The sequence below is a fragment of the Geotrypetes seraphini genome, chromosome 6, assembly GCF_902459505.1.
Source record: "Geotrypetes seraphini chromosome 6, aGeoSer1.1, whole genome shotgun sequence".
Lineage (NCBI taxonomy): Eukaryota > Metazoa > Chordata > Amphibia > Gymnophiona > Dermophiidae > Geotrypetes > Geotrypetes seraphini.
The window spans coordinates 190,076,747-190,100,042 of record NC_047089.1 but is presented as its reverse complement, the minus strand read 5'-3'; the positions used below and the strand labels follow the sequence as shown (position 1 = coordinate 190,100,042).

At 41.2% G+C, this 23,296-nt stretch overlaps 1 protein-coding gene across 9 annotated transcripts in view; it reads left to right on the top strand.

The window, feature by feature from the left end:
• Window positions 1–23,296, top strand: part of SLC4A5 (solute carrier family 4 member 5) — a 132,871-nt gene that overhangs the window by 81,784 nt on the left and 27,791 nt on the right. For 5 of the 9 annotated variants that reach the window (XR_004539902.1, XM_033948962.1, XM_033948964.1 and 2 more), the window contains 5 exons: window positions 462–523; window positions 2,182–2,382; window positions 3,118–3,231; window positions 15,728–15,841; window positions 19,563–19,724. Coding sequence is in view for 8 of the 9 variants with exons in the window: in XM_033948962.1 (XP_033804853.1) it covers window positions 462–523; window positions 2,182–2,382; window positions 3,118–3,231; window positions 15,728–15,841; window positions 19,563–19,724 (653 nt within the window). In the remaining variant the exon portion in view is untranslated. The remainder of the gene's footprint in view (window positions 1–461; window positions 524–2,181; window positions 2,383–3,117; window positions 3,232–15,727; window positions 15,842–19,562; window positions 19,725–23,296) is intronic. The other 4 variants (XM_033948965.1, XM_033948966.1, XM_033948967.1 and 1 more) reach the window with 2 other exon arrangements.

The following is a 23,296-nucleotide window of genomic DNA, read 5'->3' as shown; positions in this document are numbered from 1 at the left end:
GTTAGGCCATCTCACATGCTGACCAGCAGCATTCAGTAATATAAGGCTGATACTGCACAGTAGCAACACATCATTTGGATTTCAGTTTTGTGACTGTTGTAACTGAATCATGTCCTATCTCTCCCTGCTGCACACTTCCACTTGGCCACTCTCAATCTCAAGTGAGTATCACTTTATGGATGAGACCATTTTCTGCTTCATAATACTCAGACATTCCCCTACCCATACCCCTGTATCCCTGGCTGTATGTAATACTACCTTTCATTTCCTGCTGCTCTGTGCTATGTAGTGTGTATCACAAAAAGGAATAGCTGCTCGTGATACCTTCAATGATAAGCAGGCTGGCCCCATAATCATTTACTTAGATCCTCAGGTAAATTGCAGCAGTATGAGGAGGAGGAGGGTCATTTTCTGCTTGCTATTTTGCAGAGTCCCTTGCTAACAAACTTTCTTTCTCACAGTGAATTCCACCTTGTTTGATGCTTCAGCTTCACTGGCGTCCAACAACACTAACCTTTCTCTGGTAAGCAGCAGAGCTCTTTGTATTTGTAATACCCTAGGAGGCATCTGCTGTAGATGTGACTGCCCTGTAATGATTTTTTTCCATCATTTGTAACTGGCATGAGGGCAGTGCACTGCTAGTATGTGACTGCTGCAGGATGACCAACTGCATTAACCTTTGGTGCTCAGTCTAGGTGCTTACATGTTGGGGAATAGAGTACTTATTTTCTGATGTTCATTTCCATATTTAGTATAGTGCTTGAACACCAAGGGTAAAGCACAGCAACAGAAGGAGGCATTGTAATTTTATACAGAATTTTTTTTTTTTATTCATTCCATTTGGTAGCAGATATGGAATCCAGATAAGTGAAAACCCATTATGGACATCTGCTCAGTTTGCTATCTGCAAATCAGTTTTAACACACTCTACCATACTGCACAGGATGTGTTCCAGTGTCACAAGACAAGGGAACAACTAAAGTTTAATTATGTCTGCCAGTCATGGTCATCAGCCGAATGAGCCCATCCTGAGGACTGAATTCTGCAAGTGAGCATGGAAAGGAAAAGACTGTGTTCAGTGAACTGAGCAGACGCAAGCTAGAAGTCACATAATAGTTGTACACAGGCTTCCTGATACCTCATTCCTACAAAATACTATTTAGCAAAGTGTAATGATTCTCAGTTTGTAGATCCCAGATATTCACAAACAGAATCTGACTGGGAAAAGTCAGCAGCAGAAGCTTAGTCTATTGAGATCTTGTAAAATGGATGCAAACCATCCGTTCTGCTTTCATGGTTTATGACTGGCACCATTTCATCAATAGTAAGATCCAGTCCTGGTCTTTCTGTCTACTGTAGGCATGGATTGGTTCTTACTTCTTTTAGGAAAATCAAATCTACAAATCCATGACTAGAGGAAGGGATTTTAAATCAGAACTAGGCTGAAAATAGGGAGCCAACTGGTGATTACAACTAGCCTAAATCATTCCCAACTAAATGTTGGGAATGATTGGGTTCATTGGAACTCAAGCCATTTCCTTATTTTTCCTTAAAACTTAGTTGATATAAGCAATATGTTTCCCCTTTTAGTAGACTTGTAAAAGATTGTTTTTTGTATTATTTGTTGTATTGAAAACTTGTATGGAAACCTTTTTTTCCTTGATATCTTTATGATATTGTAAATGCATTAAATCTAATTAAAAAAACAAAAAAAAAAAAACCTAGCCTGGTAGAAGTTTAACCAGAAATTGGAAATATTTAAATTTCACAAAACACAAAGGCTTTGGGAAGAAAATGAAAGATTAAAATTTACAGTCTGGAAGAAGCTTTAGGGTGACCAGGTTACCCATTCCAGAAGGGAGATATTTTGGCCAGTCCTGGTTTTTTAAATTACATCCCAAAGCAGTGTAGTATTTGTAGTTCATGATTCTATCCATTGTAATCAGTGCTGCAGGTTCCATAATGCACCAGGATGAGGTTGGCAGAAATCCAGGTCTGGCCAAAAAGTCTCTCTTCTGGAATGGGTAACCTGGTCACCCTAAGAAGCTGCCATGATGGGTCATGTTGTAGTACAGAGGTTTTGAGTGAGTCCCAAGCAGAGATTACATAATAGAGAGATGATAAGCAGATCAATATTCTAATAATATTTCTGTTTTTTTCATGTAATGTGTCATTTGCAAGAACAATACTGTTAATATGACAGCCCTGGACTGGAGTCAGCTGAGCAAGGACGAGTGTCTGAAATACGGGGGCAGTCTTCTGGGGAAATCTTGTAAATACATCCCAGACCTGGCCCTGATGTCTTTCATCTTGTTCTTCGGGACCTATTCCATGACTTTAACATTGAAGAAGTTCAAATTCAGTCGCTACTTTCCCACCAAGGTAAGAAAAGAACCTGCAATGCAAAGTCCATGATGCATCTATAAAATGCAACTGTGTGGCTTCAAACCACTTCACCACAGGGTCTCTGACAGACACCATGGAAAACAAAGTCAAAAGGCAGCAACCAGGTATCAAGTCATCAGATAGATTTCTTCCTTTTCTGAAATGCTAATGCAAGCAATGCACCTGGTTTAGAATTGAATGGTATCTATGTAGCATAATTACAGTACTCTTAAATATTGAGCAAAATGTTCCATAAATATAATGTAACTATCAGAGTTCTGTGCAAAATTCAGCATACATGATGTACATTGAAGCTGCAATATAGTGTTTGAAGCTAAAAAAAATACTATTAACTTGCATTTGATATTTGGTCGAAGATTTGTAGAGATTAACTAAGCCTCTGGTCTTTATCAGCCATCATATTCTGTGTGTTTGTATCAAATGTTGGCAAACAATTTTTATGTAGTGTTTGCCCAAACCAGTCATGGAAACATACTTAACTGATGTGGTTTCAAGATTAATATGCATGAGATTGGTTTACATGCACTGAGTCTCAAACACGTTCAGATCTTTCCATGCATATTCATTTCTTATATTCTGAAAAGTGGGCCAGTTACATGTGCCACTAAGATGGACTTGGAAATCATTGCAGTATAGCATGCTGTGTGTTCTTGTGCCTTTGTCATATCTAACCACCCTGTTTGTTCATCCTTTTTTCCTGTACACCTCCAGCTGCGGATGCTGGTTGCCGATTTCGCCATCATCTTTGCAATTTTGCTCTTCTGTGGCATCGATGCCCTTTTTGAACTGGAAACCCCAAAACTGCATGTTCCCAGTCAAATCAAGGTCTGACCTCCCAAAGTGCCTTTTGCTTCTCAGCATGCCTCATTCTCTCTCTCTCTCCTTTCCCAGTTCTCCTTCCCAACCACCCATTTTCTTCCTTAATGCTGCCTATAAGTGATAATCCGAGATGTTGAAGTAATGACACAAATGTTTGGGGGCATGAAACAAAACATCAACAGCTGGGACCTGGGTTCACCACTGTGCAATGCATGTTCTGTAAATACAGAGACAGGTTTATATTTCAGGCAATCACTTTATAGACAGGCCACAAGTCAGTGTGTCTGCAGAGTTTAGAAAAAAAGGCATCTTCTGGCTATGTTCTTAGAGACATATTTTCAGCATTCACATCATGCTTACAAGCCTGCAAGCCAACTTTCAAAAGGAAACTCCCACCAGTGTTTCTCTTTGAAAATTCCATCTAACCAGACTAATTCTATAACATGGTACCTACCAAAACACTGACAATGACACTTATTTCCTATCTGTTCTATAAAGAAAAGTTGATACCTACTATTCTTGATAAAATACAAGCATGAGTGGCCAAAAACATGTCTAAATGTAAGGTGTAATCGCTTATGCCAGCTCTATGGCTGCTATAAATGCCTGCACTTGGAGATGTTCTAGAACATGAATAAATTATAGAATTCAGTCATTTACGTGTGTACCTGTGTACCTTGCCCACTCTCCGCACAACCACCTATGCACATGCCTACCAGAAAACTACACACCATCTAATCATGGTGCATGCTTTTCCATTAGTTGATTTCAACAGAGTAGCCATGGGTAGGCCCAGGCCCACCCACTTTGGACTCAGGCCCAACAATGACACATCAGTGATATAACAGGCCCACCAGCATATTAGGAGGGTCACTTAACTCCAGTCCCGCAACTCTCCCCCCAGTATCTTTAAAATCATTTAGTTATTTGCTGGCAGCAAGAAACAACACATTCCCCCTGTTCATGCTGACAGAAGTCTTCCCTCTGATGCAATGTCCTGTTTGCAGGACCAGAGGGAATGCTGAGAACTAGAGCAAGCAAGGATAATGAGTTGCTGCTCACTGTTGACAAAGACCTAAAAGATTTAAAGGTTCTGAGGAGAGCAGGAAATGGAAAGTGACTCCCCTCAATTGCTGGAGGGGGGGGGAGAAGAAAGATACTGAGTGGTTTGTTGTACCCACCCACTTTGGGCTAAGGTCTGCCCCTGGTTAGCATTCTCTAGTCTAGAAGGTCATTTCTGTGTATAAATGACTAAAATATCATCTCTACACAGCCATAAAGACCTGTTATAAATATAATTCCAGCTGGTGTAAAAACACCTGCAATAGCATGATGATACACATGGGTTTAGTGCACGCTAAAACTACCGTGTTTAAAGAAATGCAGATTTTTCTATGCATGCCTCTGCGCAGTGAAAATGCTCTCTGTGGCTAAAGAGTCCTCTAGGTATGGCATTATGGGCCAGTAAATGATTGGCCCCTTGGTTACTGTTGTTGAATGAAAAAGTTCAATATCTCACCCAAACAATCTCAAACTGGAATCAAACACAGAGTTACCAACACCAGCAGCTCATTCATTTAACTTAAAAACACTGAGAACAGATAAGTTGAAGCATCTAACCTAGAAGGTTTCAAGCTGTACATATAACCTACCCATTTAGGCAGTGCCACTGAATATGCACATATAACTTGGAACATACAAAGGATACGTTTCAAGTTATACAGTACCTGCTGTATAGCTACTTAAACATTCCATTTAGACTTTTAGGAGCTGAATATTGTCGCTTAGACATATAGGGGTAAATTGAAGAACTGGCACTGAAATTGAGGCTCTGGAATGATGCACACTGAGGGTGAATTCTATAATGGTATTTCCCTGTAGAACTGCTGCTATAGAATACAAGCGTAAGTTCCTGTTTTCATGCCTAACTTGAGGCATGAACATTTACATCTGCTCAAAGGCTGTTATATACCTAATACTGACAGACACACAGATGACAGTATTCAAGAACATTGCACCTTAACATATGTGACTCTTCCCTAGGAGGAAGTGACACAGGAGGGGAGGAGTTCAGAAACTATCTGTCAGTGAGTATAAGAGGCAGGGCCAGAGCAAGGTTTAGAGAGCCAAAGGTAGGGTTACCATATGGCTCCTGAAAAAGGAGGATGGATTGAGACATCCGTGTTTTACTTCCATTGAAAGCAATGGAAGTATGAAGGACAGAATGGAAGTAAAACCTGGATGTCTCAAATTGTCCTCCTTTTTCTGGTAATCCTAGCCCAGAGGAGAAGAGGAATGATTCTAACATATGCCTTGAATGCAACCACTTGACATCCTGCTTAGAAACATAGAAACATCAGGGCAGATAAAAGCTAAATGGCCCATCCTCAGCATCCACTATCTCCTCCTCTCCCTAAGAGATCCCACGTGCTTGGCTGAGGTAAGTCAGCTACTTTTGTTGAAGTACTGTGAACCATGTTCTAGGGTCTGGCTGGGGCCAGACCTGGCTAACTGACTAGAGTTTGGGACACGGCAGTCACTGGCCATGGAAGGAAGGAAAGAAAAAGAATAAAACAGGGGAAACAAAATCGCAAACTCAAAATTGCAGAAAACACAGTGAAATTGTCCTATCAGAATGATGTGCACAAATCAAGTGTCCTTCCATTCATCTGATAAATCAAATATCTTTATTCATCCAATTGGTCAATAAATCTTCCTAAAGCTTAATGACTCGAAATGATTCGGCCAAACCAGCCTGCCTCAGGTGTCTTGAGAGTCTTCAACAATCTAATCAAATAGCGTTATGTGTGAATATATAGTCACTCAGACAATTGCTACCCAATCAGAGAGTGTGGAACAGCGCTTGGAGCCCAGAAAACATGCCGGACGTTCTGCACCTTGAGAGTCTTCATCAATCTAATCAAATAGCGTTATGTGTGAATATACAGTCACTCAGACAATTACTACCCAATCAGAGCATGCGGAACAGCGCTTGAAGCCCAGAAAACATGCCAGGCGTTCTGCACCTAAAGAAGGCAATGAACAGAATCTTGGGCCCTGTAAGTCACAGGCCCATTTCAAGACTTCTGCTTTTGACTAAGAGACTATTTTTCTTTTCCCTGAGCCTACGAAGTAACAGGCCTAGATTTCTGAATTAAGAGTTGTGTTGTACCTTCCCTGTGTATCTGGCTGTGTATGCACAGACTTAACCTCAGAAACCCACTCAGGCAATTACATACTGTAGCAGTGATGGGATGTGAGCTTCTGTTTCAAAGAAGCTGATTCATATACCTCCAGGGCTTGGGGCCTCACTATGAGTAGTAGTGTAGGGTATTTTTTCAAGGGGCTAAGGAGATTTGCTTCGGCCCAAGAGAGAGATTGGGGAAGTGCAGTTAGTGCTTTCATAAGCAGGAGGAGTTTTTTTCTTTGCTGTTTGGTGGCGGTAGTACTTCCACAGCAGCAGAGAAAATCTGGCCTGGTGTGAGAAAGGAAAAGAAGCACGGGTTTAGATTTCAGATTAAAAAACTACAAACTACTGCTAAGGAACTTACCTAATCAAGCACAGTGTTCATTGGAGTGTATTCAGAGAGAAGAAAAGTCAGGAAACTCCTGTAGAAAGTGGAACCATGAAGTGCTGAGGGAATGATAAGCATAGAGAAAAGGATTCAGGTTGTGTTGGATGGGCAACAGCAGCAGCATCAATTGCAGCACTTTATGCAGGTCCATTTGGAACAGCAGCAGTTGCAGCAACAGCAACAAATGTTACAAAAGTTCATAGAGATGCAACAAGCCTCATAAGGACAGGCAGCCTCTGCTCCTCAGTTACCCATGCTACAAACTTCTCCAGTTCCCATTGCTGAGGAAAATGGTACTACAGGATGACCCGTGCTATTTCCTAATAAACTTTGAAAGGATTGCCCGCTTATCAGGATGGCCAGAAACAGCATGGACACCTTATTTGGGAAAGCTTCTTATCGGTTTCAGTCAGATCACCTTCCAGGATGTTAACTTCACAAAGACAGCCACCTAAGCGCAAGGGAAGGCCGCCATTGAGAGAGCTGGATGCTCCCCAGAAGCCTACCAGCGTGCTCTTTAAATACTTAAGTTCAAATATGTTATTGAGATATGTTGTTGTACGGCTGACACTGGCAACCTCAAACGTTTCCCTTTGACCCTGAAGAAAAGTTTCAATTGAAACATGCATATTGGGAGAGGTGGTACAAATGAAGAGTGATAGCCCACTATAAAGCTAAGTGGCACTCTATTATTTTACAATAAATATCAATGAAGATATACAAAAAGTGAAAATATTATATGAATTAATAAAGATCAATAAAATTTGGCCTGACAAAGATAGTAGCAACCGGTAGCATATGGTGCCCGGCTGCGTTCTGAAGGTCCATACAAAAATATAAAAAAACTAACTTTATCTATCTGTAGCTCTATTGAAATATGTTGAGCATTTATTGTATTTTTGCTTACGTATATTTCTTCAATAAAATGTCTTGGGGAAAAAAAAGCAATGATTCCAAACAGCTGAAGTACTGTGAACTATTTTCTAGGATCTGGCTGGGACCTTCCCTGTACCATCTCTGACTAGAGAAAACTGTTGCAACTGATGTTTGAAGCACGAAAGCCACTGGCCATGAACAGTATTTTGGGCCCAATAATTCACAGGCCCATTTCAAGACTTCTGCTTTTGACTGTTTTTCTTTTCCCTGAGCCTGTGAAGTAACAGGCCCAGGTTTCTGAATTAAAGAGTTCTGTTGTACCTTCCCTGTATGTCTGGCTATGTGTACAGACTTAACCTCAGAAATCCGCTCAGGCAATTATGGATGGGTTGAGTTAGTGTTGCCTGAGGAGTGTGGGAGAAAAGAATACAACTTGATTTTTTGTGGGTTGAGTATGAGTTTATTACTATGGATCCAATCAGTCAATCATTTCAAACCATCATTAATATCTGGAACTGATCCTAGTGAAAGTGTAGTAAAAATCATGGGCAAGAGAAATAAGATCAAGTCAAGAAGTAAGCATTTAAGGAGACTGGAGGGGATAGGGTCATGAGGGGTTGTTGTTTTCATTCTCTCAACAATGGTGGTTAGTTAAGCTATGGATGGAATATTAAAAGAAGAAAGGGAGCTAACTGGCAATAAGGTTTGGGTTCCAAGCTCTTTGTAGGAGTGACTGAAGGAAAAGTGTGATTTAGCTCAGATATTGTAATAGAGAGATGGTCAGCTAAGTCCTGGGCCGTAAGAAGGGAGGCAGAGCTACTTGTTGAGCAGGGACTTTACCAAACCCTGCCCTTAGTTGCCCGGGAATTATGACACTTGCACGAATATTTACCAATCAGTTAATTTTTTATTAGTTTTATCAGGAACATCTTTCGTTAGGCATTGGTGCAATGGGGGACCTCTGTCAGGCATGACATTTGCACCTCTTCTGAAGCATATATGGCCCCCAAAGAATCAATGCTGGTGCGTTCCTTTATACCTTCACACTGACCAGTATGACATCACTCCTGCCAACCAATCAGCCAACAGAGGCTGTCCTTAGGTATGAACAAAGAAAATTCCTTTTAACATAGGAAAAAGTTTTACAAATCATACTTTTGTTTACATTAATTTCTGAATATGCATAAAACATTATAACATACCCAAAGAAAACTTTGAATCCAAAACAGCTTTCTGTGTCAGACGAAAACTTGCTTTGGAAAAACTAACAGTCTCAAGTTTCACTGATACACACACAAACAGAAAAACCCAGACACCCTCCCCCCCTTTCCTATGCTGGAGGTCAAACTAGCTGACCTTTCGTGCTCTAGGCCTCTCAAAGACTGGTATTTTCATGGTAACAATGTCCCTGGCTTTAACTTAACAATTTCCAGATGTTGCCGCTTAGGCTCTCTTAAAGTTTCTTGAATCTTATATATGTAAAACATTTGAAATTAAATACAAACCATTCTATCACACATCATTCATAGGGATCCCTTCACCCATACACATATGCAACCCTCATATTTCATTCCTGATCAATACTGCATTCAAAGCCTATTCATGAAAGATTTTTTCTGGACCATCTGTTAATACTTAAGCCATGAGGTTTCTCCTATTCCCCTTGGGCATGGCAGTCCACACAAAGAACACTAGAATCACAGGCCTTTTATAGGCGGGAAAACTTACATTACATTACATTACATTAGTGACTTCTATTCCGCCTGTACCTTGCAGTTCTAAGCGGATTACAGTAGAAGATAGCTGGTCATTTCCAGGAAGTTACAATTTAAGGGATGGATACATAGTAGAGGCGATGGGGAGTTACAATTTAGGGGACGGTCCCATAGTATAGACAAAGAGGAGGATTGAGGTTTATTAGTAGAGAAGATACAGTTTAGGGTAGATACTTGATAGAGTCATTTGGTATATTAGTAGAGGGTAGAGAAGGCTCTATAGATTTTTTGAACAGCAGAGTTTTGGTTTCTTTTCGAAAAGATTTAAAGTCACTTGTAGTTGTCAGCAGGTTGGAGATGGAGGGGGTCCAGCTTCGCTGCCTGCATTGTAAGGAGGCTGTCGTACATCTTCTTGTGCTGAGTTCCCTTGAGTGGAGGGTAGGAGAATGGAGTCTGGGCTCTTCTTAGTCTGGATGTGCAGTTACGATTTAGACGGTTGTTTAAGTAGGTGGGTGCAGTTCCGTTTATTGTTTTGAATAATAGACAGTAAAATTTGAATTGGATGCGAGCTTGTATCGGTAGCCAGTGTGAGTCTAGGTAGGCATTGGTGATACAGTCAAATTTTCCGAGTGAATATATCAGTCTGAGGGCTGTATTTTGAATGGTCTGTAGTTGGTTTATCAAATATGTGGGGCATGGTAGGTAGAGGATATTGCAATAGTCCACTAGTCCTAGGACAAGGGATTGGACTATGATCCTGTAGTGATCTTTGTCGAAGTATTTTCTTATTTTTCGTAAGTTGCGCATGGTGAAAAATGCTTTTTCAGTGGTTTTGTTGATTTGAACCTGCATTGTGCAGCATCTATCTATCAACACTCCAAGGATTTTGAGAGAGGGCTGTATGGGGTATTTAGTGACGTTTATTTCTAATTCTGTTATGGATGGAGTTTTGTCCTTTTCAGGTAGTAGAAATTTTGTTTTATCTGAGTTCAGTTTCAGTTTGTGGGCTAGCATCCATTCTTCCACTGCTTCCAGTGTTGTTTTTAGGTTGCATAATGAGGTGGGGTGTCGAAGGGGAGGAGTATGGTTATATCTTCTGCGTAGCTGAAAGATGTTACGTTTAGGGTATCTAGAGTGGTGCCAAGGGAAGATAAGAAGAGGTTGAAGAGCGTGGGCGATAGTGGTGACCCTTGTGGGACTCCACAGGGGTTAGACCAGGGGTCTGATTTGTGGTCATTTGACTTGACTCTGTACGTTCTTGTTTTTAGAAATCCTTGGAACCAGTTGTATACCACTCCTGAGATCCCTATGGCATCTAGTATCTGGAGTAGTATGGTGTGGTCTACCAGGTCGAATGCAGCAGAGAGATCGAGTTGAATTAGCAACTGAGGTGCTGTCGGGCTGTGTCTAGAAGTGTTGCTAATAATGTCTCTGTACTATAGCCAGATCTGAATCCAGATTGAGAGGGGTGAAGTATGTTATGGTCATCTAGGTAGTTGTTGAGGTATTGTGCTACTAGACCTTCTATTAGTTTAACGTATAGTGGGATTGATGCGATGGGTCTATAGTTAGAGGGCGTATCTATTGGGCCTTTAAGGTCTTTCAATAGTGGGGTGATTATAATCTCACCTAGTTCAAGTGGGAATTGACCTTCCGTGAGTGTGGTTTGAATCCATTGCATGAGGTTGGCTATGAATTTAGGGGAAGCGTTTGTTAGGAGATATGAGGGACAGTTATTCAAGTCACATGATGCTTTGCTGTATTTTTTGTAGAGATGGTCCATATCAGACCGTAGAACTAGTGGGAAGGTGGTCCAGGTCCTGTCGGCCGATGTAGGTTCTTCAGTTGTAGGTTTTGTTAATATCTCGTTGAGGTAGGTTGGTGCGTTATTGAAGGTGGATCTGATTGTAGTGATTTTGCTTTTGTAGTGGTCAGCTAGTTGGGAGGCTGCCTTAAAGAAAGACAGAACCCAAGATGGAGGAAGATTATACAAAATGGAGTCATTAATACAAGATGGAGCTCGTAATACCTCTAGAAGTATGTTATGCATTACCTGATTTCCCTTAGGATTTGGCTTAATAGCAAAATACATAAAAAGAATATTATTATACTTTTCCTTAATATTAATCTGTAGTGTGTTTTTCTGGCCTTGGCTACATCCATATTCAGATTTTCATACACCCAATTTTCCGTATGTTTCTATTGGGCGTGACCTTAACTTTCATATGTACTTCTAACTAGTTTTACTCAAAACCATACGAAAAGCAGGCGTTTATACTCCACAAACATTTCTTGCACACTATCCATTCCATTAACGCATTATAGCGCCCCTACCAGCTAGCGAGCACCACCTCATTGTCGAAGGGCATGGCATAGTCAGTGATTTGAAAATGTGATAACGATTGGCAGTATTTGGCACTTTAGAATTGGATATCTTAGTAGTATAATAAGCTTTCTTAGCTGTAACAAGGGCCAATTTATAGGCACAGTGAGAAAGCATGGGGAATATTGCCATCTCCAGATTTCTTCTGCTTGCCTTAGTTGACGCTTAAGCTATCGGAGAGTCTGATTATACCATGTGGCATTTTTGGATTTTGTTTGAGAGCATTGTTTGCATGGTATGATAGGTGCTGTAGCATTCAGAGAAGCCAGAAGAGAGGTGTCCAAGGTTTGTGCCCTGACATGCAAAGCTAGCTTGGAAAATGTATTGAGGGCTAAATTGGAGTTCGCTGTTAGTGAATAGGCTTGCTTATGTCTCTAGTTCTCTCTTCAATAGGTGTGTAGAATTTCAGGGCAGTAGGTGGGGTAAAAGGGAAGGTAATAAGAAAATGGTCTGTCTATGGCAATAGAGATAGTGAGGGGAGACCTAATTTATTAGTTGAGTGTTGAAAGAACAAGATCAAGTCCAAGATGTGTCTACCTGTATAGGTCAGACAAGTGAAATGTTGGATGAGGGCAGAGAAATCTGAAGCAATAGTATCATCTAGGTGAATATTAAAGTCACCTAATATGATGGGGGAATTATGTATAAGAGATGCAATGGTCTGTTAGTATATTATGTAAAAGCTGAAAGGACTGAGAGGAGGGAGGTGGAGGATGGTAGAGTAAAGAGAAGTATGTCAGGGGTGAGGATTCTTGCCTAAATTTTAGGAATTCAATGAGTGGCGATGAACATGGTTGAATATTGAATAGGGATAGGTCAGTAGAGTAGATTATTGCTTCACCTTCACTGCAGCGATAAGCTCTTTTACAAACTAAGTGTAACCTCGAAGGGAGGTTTGCTGAATATAAGCTAGATCTATGTCTGAGAGGGGACATGATCGAAACATTCAAGATATTGAAAGGAATTGACTTAGTAGAGAAAGAGAGAGTGTCCACCCTCTCCAAGGTGACGAGAACGAGAGGGCACTCGCTAAAGTTAAAAGGGAAAAGATTCCGTACAAACATAAGGAAGTTCTTCTTCACCCAGAGAGGTAGAAATCTGTAACGCTCTTCCGGAAGTTGTTGTAGGGGAAAGCGCCCTTCAGGGATTCAAGATAAGGTTGGATAAGTTCCTACTGGATCAGAACATATGCAAGTAAGGCTAGAATCAAATAAGGCAAAGGTCTTTGACCTAAGGGCCGCCGCATGAGCGGACTGCTGGGCACGATGGACCACTGGTCTGACCCTGCAGTGGCAAATCTTATGCTCTTATGCAGAGAATGGGAAGCCATACCCCGCTTAGCCTCCACAAACATCTGAGTCACCAACTACTTATGAGTCACCAACCACTAAGCCTTATTCTGGAGTCGCCAGAGATTTTTACTACACTCCTGCAGGAATCCCAAGGCAACTTCTTCCATCCCCATGAGAATCACATGGCAATGTCTTCCATTCCTGTGGGAATCCCATGGGTTCTTCAGAATTCCCACAATCCTCATTCCCGTGCAGCTCTCTAGTTAGGATAGCAAAAGGGTTGACTTAATTTTATTTGGGTGCTTACCCGGTTCGTGAACTGAAAAATGCTGCTAACCAAGTAAATCCCGGCTCTGCTGAGACTCTACAACTGGATTGCCTGGCACTAACCAGACAGTGCCACAGCTGTCTCCTCAGATATTCAGCAGTTCTATCAAGTTTTATGCCACTGAAATTCTGGGGATCACCTGGTCAGCAAGATTTTAGCTCCTACCTGGTTAAAATCATTTTAAACATCAGCTCATAAATTATGGGGGTTGATATTCAAAGTGATTTACATGAGCAGGAGAGGGTTGTGGCTGGTTAAATTGCTTGTTCAGGGCTATCTGCTGATATTCAGTGGCACGTAACTGGTTAGTGCCACTGAATACACTAGACAACAAATTTTTCTTAAAGGTGACATAAAAGTTTTGCTTCCATAAAACAAACTGGTGATTATGATAGACCCCTTCAAAATAAACACAAATATAATTTCCCACTGACTGTATCAATTATAAATTTTGAGAAACATCTTTAATTGACTATAACATGTTTTAATGCACAAAGTTTCTGATATGCTGTGATAGTTTGCTATGGCTAAAAGTGTTTTCCTGCTGATTTTCGTTTGTACTCAGTGTCTGATGCGTCTGGTTGCAGTGTCCAACAATACTCAGCCAGCATTGATAGATTTCAGTTGCCCTGGTATCTTTTTTTCCATAGTGACAATGGCCTGGTGAAACCTTTCACCAGATTCATCGCTAACTGCACCAAGATTTGAGGGGAAGAAGTCCATGTGTGAATGTACAAAGTGCATCTTCAGTGACATGTTGCACTTCATCGTTTTGTAAGCTCTAAGAAGTTTGTCGACCAGTTGTATATAGTTTGGTGCCCTGTAACTGTCAAGAAAATTCTCAACGACATCCTTGAATGCTTTCCAGGCAATTTTCTCTGGCCCAACTAACGGATCTTCAAGTCTCTCATCACTGATGATATGTCTGCTCTGTGGACCGACAAAAATGCCTTCCTTAATCTTGGCAACATCTGTCTTAGATAAAGAAAACCTTTGCCTTCCTTGTTCATCACTTTTACAAAATTTTTCATCCGTCCAAGTTTTATGTGAGGAGAAGGCAAACATCTTTGTTGGGTCAACAAGTGGTTCATGACAAGTACTACATTTTTCTGTCCTGGAACCAAATTATTACAGAGCAGCCAGTTCTTTTGAATGTAATGCAACTCAGGACGGCTGTCCCATTCACAAATAAAACAACAGTACTTGGTATATCCAAGCTGCATTCCAAGTAACAGAGCTACTATTTTAAGATCACCACAGATGTTCCAGTTGTACTTTGTGTACTGGATATGCTTTAACAGCAGTTCCATGTTTTCACATGTTTCTTTCATGTGTGCAGCATAGCCAATAGGTATCGATGGGTAGATATTGCCATTGTGTAACAAAATAGCCTTGAGACTTAACACTGACAAGTCAATAAAAAGACGCCATTCCTGTGGGTCATGCATACAACCCAAAGCTGTGAACAACCCTTCAATGTCAGTGCAGATACAGAGGCTAATTGCATTAGCCTGAAAGTATAACAAGAAATTGCAAAAAATGTACTTTTTTGTTAAAATGGTACATGATATGTAATTTTAAATGATTTTCGTGATCAGCAGCTAAAAATCTGTAAGATACACCTGAAAGTGTTGAAGAAGCAAAAACTTCGTTGTCCAGTGATATCAGCACTGACCACTAAAATGAAAGCTGGCTATTTTGTAGCTGCTCCAGGGCAAAGTTAGCACTTATGCGGTTAAGTGCTGATATTCAGTACTTAACCAGCTAAATTAAGTGGCCAAAGCTGACCACACAAAACACAGTCCTATCTTTATACGGTGTTGCTTAGGCAGTTAAGTACTGTATCTCACTTAACCACATAAGAGAGAGCCAGTCACAGAAACCCAGATATTCAATACTGGTGCCCAGACATGGCTGACATTGAATATGAGGGTATAAAGCCAGTAGTGGCTTAAAAAAATGCTCACTACCCCCAGCTGAATATTTACCCCTATATGCCCAAATAACGCTGCCCCAAAATACTCCACAGCCCAGCCCCTTTTTAAATGGTTAACTTTGGCCATATAAGGTTTACAGGTCCAAAATTATCCATTCAGCCCCCAGGAATTTTGGTCAAAGAGTTTTGCAGCCAGCGGAATAACCTCTCTGTATTTTCAGAACTTCATTCATTATAATGTACCTGAACCAATTCATTTGAATTCTATTTTCCTTTTCACTAAACTGATGGAGAAAATGTATGCAATGTTGGCCTTAGTGCAGTTTATGTTAATAAATACTAACACTGTCACTCTTCCTCCTCTCTCTCTCTCTCTGTCTCTCATGCTGTTCTTTAGCTCCGTAAACTTATTAGCGATTTCTCTATCTTCATATCCATAATAATTTTTGTCGGTCTTGACATGCTTATTGGATTGAATACCCCTAAGCTTCAAGTGCCTACCGACTTTAAGGTAAAATGAACATTATTCTTTTATCGATGATATTTTAATATTGTGAGCTGATTGTGAACAGAAATGAGAAGCTTGCAATGCTTTCGATTATAAACAAAGCATCAGTTAGGAAAATCAGCAGAACTTTGCAGGAGAATAAGGATTCCAGTAGTTCAAATGGGGGCCCTGGGTAGATGCTGCCAGATTCCATTGGTACTTAAGACTGGATTGTGACTTATACACTACAGAATAAGTTCTATAAACGTCACTCACATTTGGGCACCCAAAAAATGAGCCTTAAGGGATGTCCTGTAAACGGCACCCAACTGAAATCGGGTGTAAATCCCCGTGCCTAAATTAGGGGAAGATCTGTCATATTTTAACAATTCTAACTGCATGCAATTTCTAGGAACACCCATGTCCCTTCCCTGACCACACCCCCTTTTTGAATCCACTCTGAAAAAAGTGAGCATCTTTATAGAATCCCTACCAGGAAGATGTCGGCATAAATTTTAATTGTTGCCAATAATTGATTATTAGCACCCAAGGATTGCCAATTAGCTGCTTGTTTGCCAATTGAGTTGCACATGCAATTATGGAATATGCCCAAAACGCACCAAATTTCAGCACACAATTTTGGGAGCCATATATAGAATATGGGGGTGATGTAACAGGCTATGCATGTACCTTTCATAGTTACCAATATATGTGTCCCTCCCAACCCACAAGAGGCAGATTTCCTGGCTTTAAATAATTGAGTGATCTCAAATTACATTTCACAAAGGGCAGCAAAATGCCTTTTCTGAGGTGTCCAACTCACAGACCTCTGCCTCTTCCATCAACTCCACTTCTCTCTCTGTCCCCCTGCATCCCACACATGCCTTTTAATTCCCTCTGTCTCCAAAGGAAAAAGAGTCTTGAGAGATGAAATAAGTATCGTAGGAAGGGAGGGCAGAGGGATGGGAAAGGAGAGAGAAAGAGGTTTAGAGGAAGCAGAAGGGATGAAAAAGAAGGGGGACCACTCACTCTTTTTTCCCAAATCCAGTCCCTTCATTTGCACACAAGCATCTCACAAAAATCTCTTTCCATTCCTTCACTCAACTCAGTCCGCTCACATTCCGTTCAAACCTCTCATTTTCTCTGCATGTCCGCAAACCTCTAGTTTATTCCCACTGGTTTCTCAATCACACATGCACTACTTCACACTCCCTATGTTTCCCTCATTGAATCCTCTCATATTCCCTCCAATCCCCTCCTAATCTCCTCAATCACACACATCTTCCATAGCTCCTCTGATTTCCTTCCACACAGCCTACAACCCCTCTGACAGCTCACTGCATTACCAATCCCTTATTCTCACCCCAGCCCATCTCTCCTCTAACTGTTTGAGGCACTTCTTCTTTCCATGCACACGGGCTAAATGTCGGTACAAAGTACAGGAGTATGCAGGAAGAGAAAGCAGTCTAAACAGCTGCCACCACTACTGTTGGCTTAGTATGCTCTGATTATGAGCCATGGGAAGTAGGAGAGATGCACTGACCATGGCTGCTCCTTGATTCAGTCCCCATCGCCTATAGTAGAACCTGCAGCTATAGAATTTCAGGAGATCCAAGATGCTGCTCAGAGTTTGTCAGGCCATGGTCCAAATGACCCACCCCATTTTGATACATCTGGATTTCACTCCCTTTTTCAAATACTTAGGTCTGTAGTAGTGGGACTGCTTCTTTCCTGAAACTTGAATGTCTATCCATGATGACGTATTGCTTAGTGAGGGTGACAAATGTTATGTATTGTCCCTGCTCATGCAAATCAGTTGACATGGAGTAATGTTAGCAAGCCAGGAATGTAAACAAACTATCAGGCCTTTGCTGTTGTGTGGGTATCAGTTCAGGCCTTATTAACGAGAGAATGCAACATGGCAGTAACCAGAGTCAGAGGGATATCAGGTAAACAGGGAAAGGCATAACCAGTAGGAAAAGGAGGTGATAATATCTCTGAACAGGTCATTGATGAGACCTTGCCTGGAGTATTGTTTCCAATTTTGGAAGCCATGTCAACAGATAGAGCAGAGGAAGTCAAAACAAGGGCAACCATATTGGTGGCACCTGTATCAAATCTGTCCCCAGAAAAAGAAAGAAGAAAGAGATAGAGATGATAAAGATATTCAGATATCTCAAACATATAAATAACACACAAGAAGCAAACGTGTAAAAGAAGCTCTCAGACAAAGGGTCATAGCAGTAGACTGAAAGAAGGTAGAATGACAAATAGCATTAGGAAATAGGACTGCATAGAAAGGTAGAGGGAAATAGTAACAGAATCAAGAAAATCTGGAACAGCCACAGAAGATTCTGAATTTTGAAGAAGTGAAGGGATTAAATAGGGTCTACATTCTTGCAGCAGGAAGGGAGAAATAAAAAAGGGGTATGGGTTTTGATATACTGCCATTCTGTGGTTACAGTCAAAGCAGTTTATGTATTATAATCGAATCTAATCTTCATTTTATATACCAAATCTACTCCCTAAGGAGCTCGACTCGGTTTACAATTAGATGAATGGAAAAAGTTAGAAAAAAGTATGTTGAATTGCTTAAAATTACTATACGACAGCTAAAATCAAATTAACTATTGTGAAAACAACCAGGTTTTTAAACTTTTTCGAAATTGAAATAATTGATCTACCAGTCTTAGAGAAGTCCATTCCAAATTCTCACCAATTTAAAAGTAAAAGATTTACTAAGCTTCCCAGTTCATTTAATACCTTTCAGAGAAGGAAATGCTCATTTGTAAATTGTTGTAATTCTTGAATAGCAGGATCTAAAGGAATTCCCACTAAGGGAAATCAAAGAGTCAAATATTCTATAAAGGAGTTTGAAAACCACACATGCACACTTAAACTGTATCCTATGATGGACCGGAAGCCAATGGAGTTTTCTCAGCAATGGGGAAACATGGTCGTACTTTCTCTTTCCAAAAATAAGTTTGGCCGCTGTATTCTGTATTAACTGGAAATGTTCTAAACTGCCCTGTTTAATGCCCAAATAAATAGAATTACAGTAATCCAACTGGGCCAACACAGTGGATTGTACAAGTGATAAATAATGTTCTTGATAAAATAGTGCCCTGACTTTCCTCAGCATGCGCAAACTAAAGAAACATTTCTTTGCTAAGGAATTTATCTGGTCATTAAAAGTGAGAGAGGAATCCAGAATAATACCCAAAACTCTAGAAGTGAAGTCAAGTTGTAATATAATATTTGATTTCAATGTAATATTACTAGGGAGATTAATTAATCTAGGTCCGATCTAAAGCAGCTTAGGTTATGAAGCATTCAGTTTCATTTGAATGGAATTCGCCCAACTCTGGAGCTTAGAGATACAGCTATCTATGCCTGTAACCAGGTCACTGAAATCATGTTTGACTTCCAATAAAATAAAAATGTCATCCGCAGTACTTGGAACAATGGAGAATTAAGTGACTTGCCCGGAGGCACAAAGAGCTGTAGAGGGAATCAAACCTAGTTCCCCTGGTTCTCAGGCTACTACACTAACCATAAATATTTTTGTGAGACTCAGTGAGGAAGTGGTTACAAGTAGCAGGGGTGAGTTGCAAAGCAAGGAGGTGAAAATCTTCATTCTGGTCACTAGTCTCCCTTAAGGATGCTTCCACATACATAGTTTCTCGGAGAAGATGGTGTTCTGCCTGAAATGTGCTCCTATAACTCTGCCTCTTCTCTTTTCCAGCCCACTCGCTTTGACCGAGGTTGGTTTGTGTTTCCATTTGGTAAAAACCCCTGGTGGCTTTACCTGGCCAGTGCCCTCCCAGCTCTCCTTGTCACCATCCTGATCTTCATGGACCAGCAGATCACAGCAGTGATTGTGAATAGGAAGGAGCACAAGTTGCGGGTAGGGCCTTTTTCGGGCTTGGGGCGCCTGTGCTTGGTGGTATGCCTTTGTGACATCCAACCTTGTTGGTTCTAAACTGCATTCTGATTCCAGAGTGACTGCTAAAATTCTAAACCCAAATGTTGTTTATTTAATGATTCCAAATAACAAAGTTGCTACAAAGATCCCAATAATGGCCTTGCCAACTGGTCAGTAGGTAAGTACTATAATTTGTCAGTGACATGCTTTTTTATTTCATTTTGTTTTAGCACATGATAGCTCCTCTTTCTTATTGCTCTTTCTCCTTTTTTTTTTTTTACCATTTTATCATTTTTTAATCAGTTTTATTAGAGTTTTATTGTAAATTGCTCTGTTGTCTAAGCCAAAGGGTGGTGTAGTCAGTCTATAAGGAAATTAAACTAATTTAGCATGTGCTAACACAAAATAGTCTGCAATTAAAAAAATAAATGAAAGGTTTCACCAGCATACTCCTAGAATTCTGTATAGTCTTCTGTAAAGAAAATCATTTACCCCCCCCCCCCCTTTTACAAAGGCACCAAAGTAGCTGCCATATGGCAAATGCTCCAATGCCCATTGAACCCCTATGGGCGTCGGAGCGATTACCGCGGCCCACTACAGTAACATTGGCTAACATTTTTTCGGGTGCCTCAAATGTTAGACCTGTTTCTGGGTATATTTGACCTGCTGATTCCAAAAATGGCACCAGTTTCTCCTATCAGCTCTAGTTTTTGAGATCAGAACATGTGCCACATTCTGCTCACCCATTAAAAAATCAGGATATTTTAATGTAGCATTTAAATTAATATCTTTCATGCATGAAGGAAACATTAAAAATTAAAAGAAAAGTATACAACATGAAAATCTACTTATTTCATACCAAAAACACAAGTTTATGATGCAAACTTTCCAGTCATGCGACACACAAGAAGCTCTTTTTGTAAGACTTCCGAGAGTGTGATCTGCCAGGACAATCCCGCATAAGATTCCAACAATGTCTTCCATCATGTGTGCATCCCATCTTCCTTGGTATCTGGCTTCCATTGTTTTTATGTCTTGGTGAAATCTTAAACTTTGCTCTTTGCTTAAGTCACCAAGGTTCTCTGGAAAGCGATCTAAGTGACTGTGCAGATAATGGACTTTAACACTCATGTTACAGCCAAGCCTGTTGAAATGAAAAAACATATCCTCTACTAATTGTGTGTAGTTTTCTGCCTTCTTGTTGCCAAGAAAGTTTTTCACAACAAGAACAAATGAAGACCAGGCACATGATTCAATTTCATTCATGGATGCTATGAAATGTGGGTCATTTATAAGTTTTCTGATCTGTGGACCATCAAAAATTCCTGTCTTCAGTTTTTCCATGTTAAGCCCAGGTAACATATATGCTATGTATTCAATGCACGAACCATCTTTATTCAAAGCCTTTACAAATTGTTTCATCAGGCCTAGCTTTATATGTAATGGTGGCAGTATGATTCTACCTCATGCTACCAAAGGTTCATTGATTACATTTTGTCATCCAACCACCATATATTCCCTCAGAGGACAATCTTTTTTTGCCCAGTATTCATGTTTGGCTCTACTATCCCAAAGGCATAATCTAAGAAACTAGAGCTGATGTGGTCTATACCAGTGTTCTTCGACCAGTGCCGGTCCAAAGAAAATTCCTGCCAGTCCACGCAGGGCTAGCGAGATTGACGAGCTGGAATTTCTTGCCGGTCCACGGCAAGATTGATGAGCTGCAATTTCCTGCCAGTCCACGCAGGGCCGACGAGATGATGGGGAACCTCCAACAGTGGCTTTCTCCCCTCCCAGCAGCTCTCTGTACTTGCCAGCTCAGCGATTTACTAAGACAGCCTTAGGGCTTTTGCTGAGTCGCAGCCGCCTCTGATGATGCAACTTCCTCTTTCCTCAGAGGAGGCGTGACCCATCAAAGGACCCAAGGCTGCCTTAGTGAATCGCTGCGCTGCCAAGTACAGAGAGTTGCTGGGAGGAGAGAAAGCCACTGTTGGAGTCTGGGAAGCTGCTGGACAATGGAAAAAAGGGACAGCTGCTACTGGATCTGGAGGGAGGGAGAAGGAGAGATGCTGCTGGGAGGGGATGAGGAAAGGGAAGGGAACATAAGAACATAAGCAATGCCTCCGCTGGGTCAGACCTGAGGTCCATCGCGCCCAGCAGTCCGCTCACACAGCGGCCCAACAGGTCCAGGACCTGTGCAGTAATCCTCTATCTGTACCCCTCTATCCCCTTTTCCAGCAGGAAATTGTCCAATCCTTTCTTAAACCCCAGTACCTTAAACCTCTGCCCTATTACGTCCTCTGGAAGCGCATTCCAGGTATCCACCATATGCTGGGTAAAGAAGAACTTCCTAGCATTCGTTTTGAATCTGTCCCCTTTCAACTTTTCTGAATGCCCTCTTGTTCTTTTATTATTCGAAAGTTTGAAGAATCTGTCCCTCTCTACTCTCTCTATGCCCTTCATGATCTTGTAAGTCTCTATCATATCCCCTCTAAGTCTCCTCTTCTCCAGGGAAAATAGACCCAGTTTCTCCAATCTCTCAGCGTATGAAAGGTTTTCTATCCCCTTAATCAGGCGTGTCGCTCTCCTCTGAACTCTCTCGAGTAACGCCATATCCTTCTTAAGGTAGGGTGACCAATATTGGACGCAGTACTCAAGATGCGGACGCACCATTGCCCGGTACAGCGGCAGGATAACTTCTTTCGTTCTGGTTGTAATACCCTTTTTGATTATACCTAGCATTCTATTCGCTCTCTTAGCGGCCACTGCGCACTGTGCCGTCGGCTTCATTGTTATGTCCACCATTACCCCCAAGTCCCTTTCTTGAGTACTCTCATTCAATAACATCCCTCCCATCGTATAATTGTACCTCGGGTTTCTGCTTCCCACATGCAATACTTTACACTTCTCAACATTGAACTTCATCTGCCATCTCGCTGCCCATTCCCCTAGTTTGTCCAAGTCCCTTTGCAATTCTTCGCAGTCCTGCTTTGTCTGAGCCCCATTAAATAGTTTGGTGTCGTCCGCAAATTTTATTATCTCACACTTCGTTCCTGTTTCTAGATCATTTATGAATATATTAAAAAGCAGCGGCCCGAGCACCAAGCCCTGCGGAACACCACTCATGACCTTCCTCCAGTCTGAGTAGTGGCCCTTCACCCCTACCCTCTGTTTCCTACCCTCTAACCAGTTTCTGATCCATCTATACACGTCTCCATCCACCCCATGGTTCTTCAGTTTCCGGAGTAGACATTCATGAGGCACCTTGTCAAAGGCTTTCTGGAAATCTAGGTATATGATGTCTATGGGGTCTCCTCTGTCCATCTGTTTGTTAATTCCCTCGAAGTGCAATAAGTTAGTCAGGCACGATCTCCCCCTGCAGAAACCATGTTGGCTGGTTATCAGAAGTTCGTTGTTTTCAAAATGTTCATCGATGTTTTTTTTATCAGTGCTTCCGCCATTTTCCCCGGAACTGAGGTCAGACTCACCGGTCTGTAGTTTCCCGAGTCACCTCTTGATCCCTTTTTAAATATGGGCGTAACGTTGGCTATCTT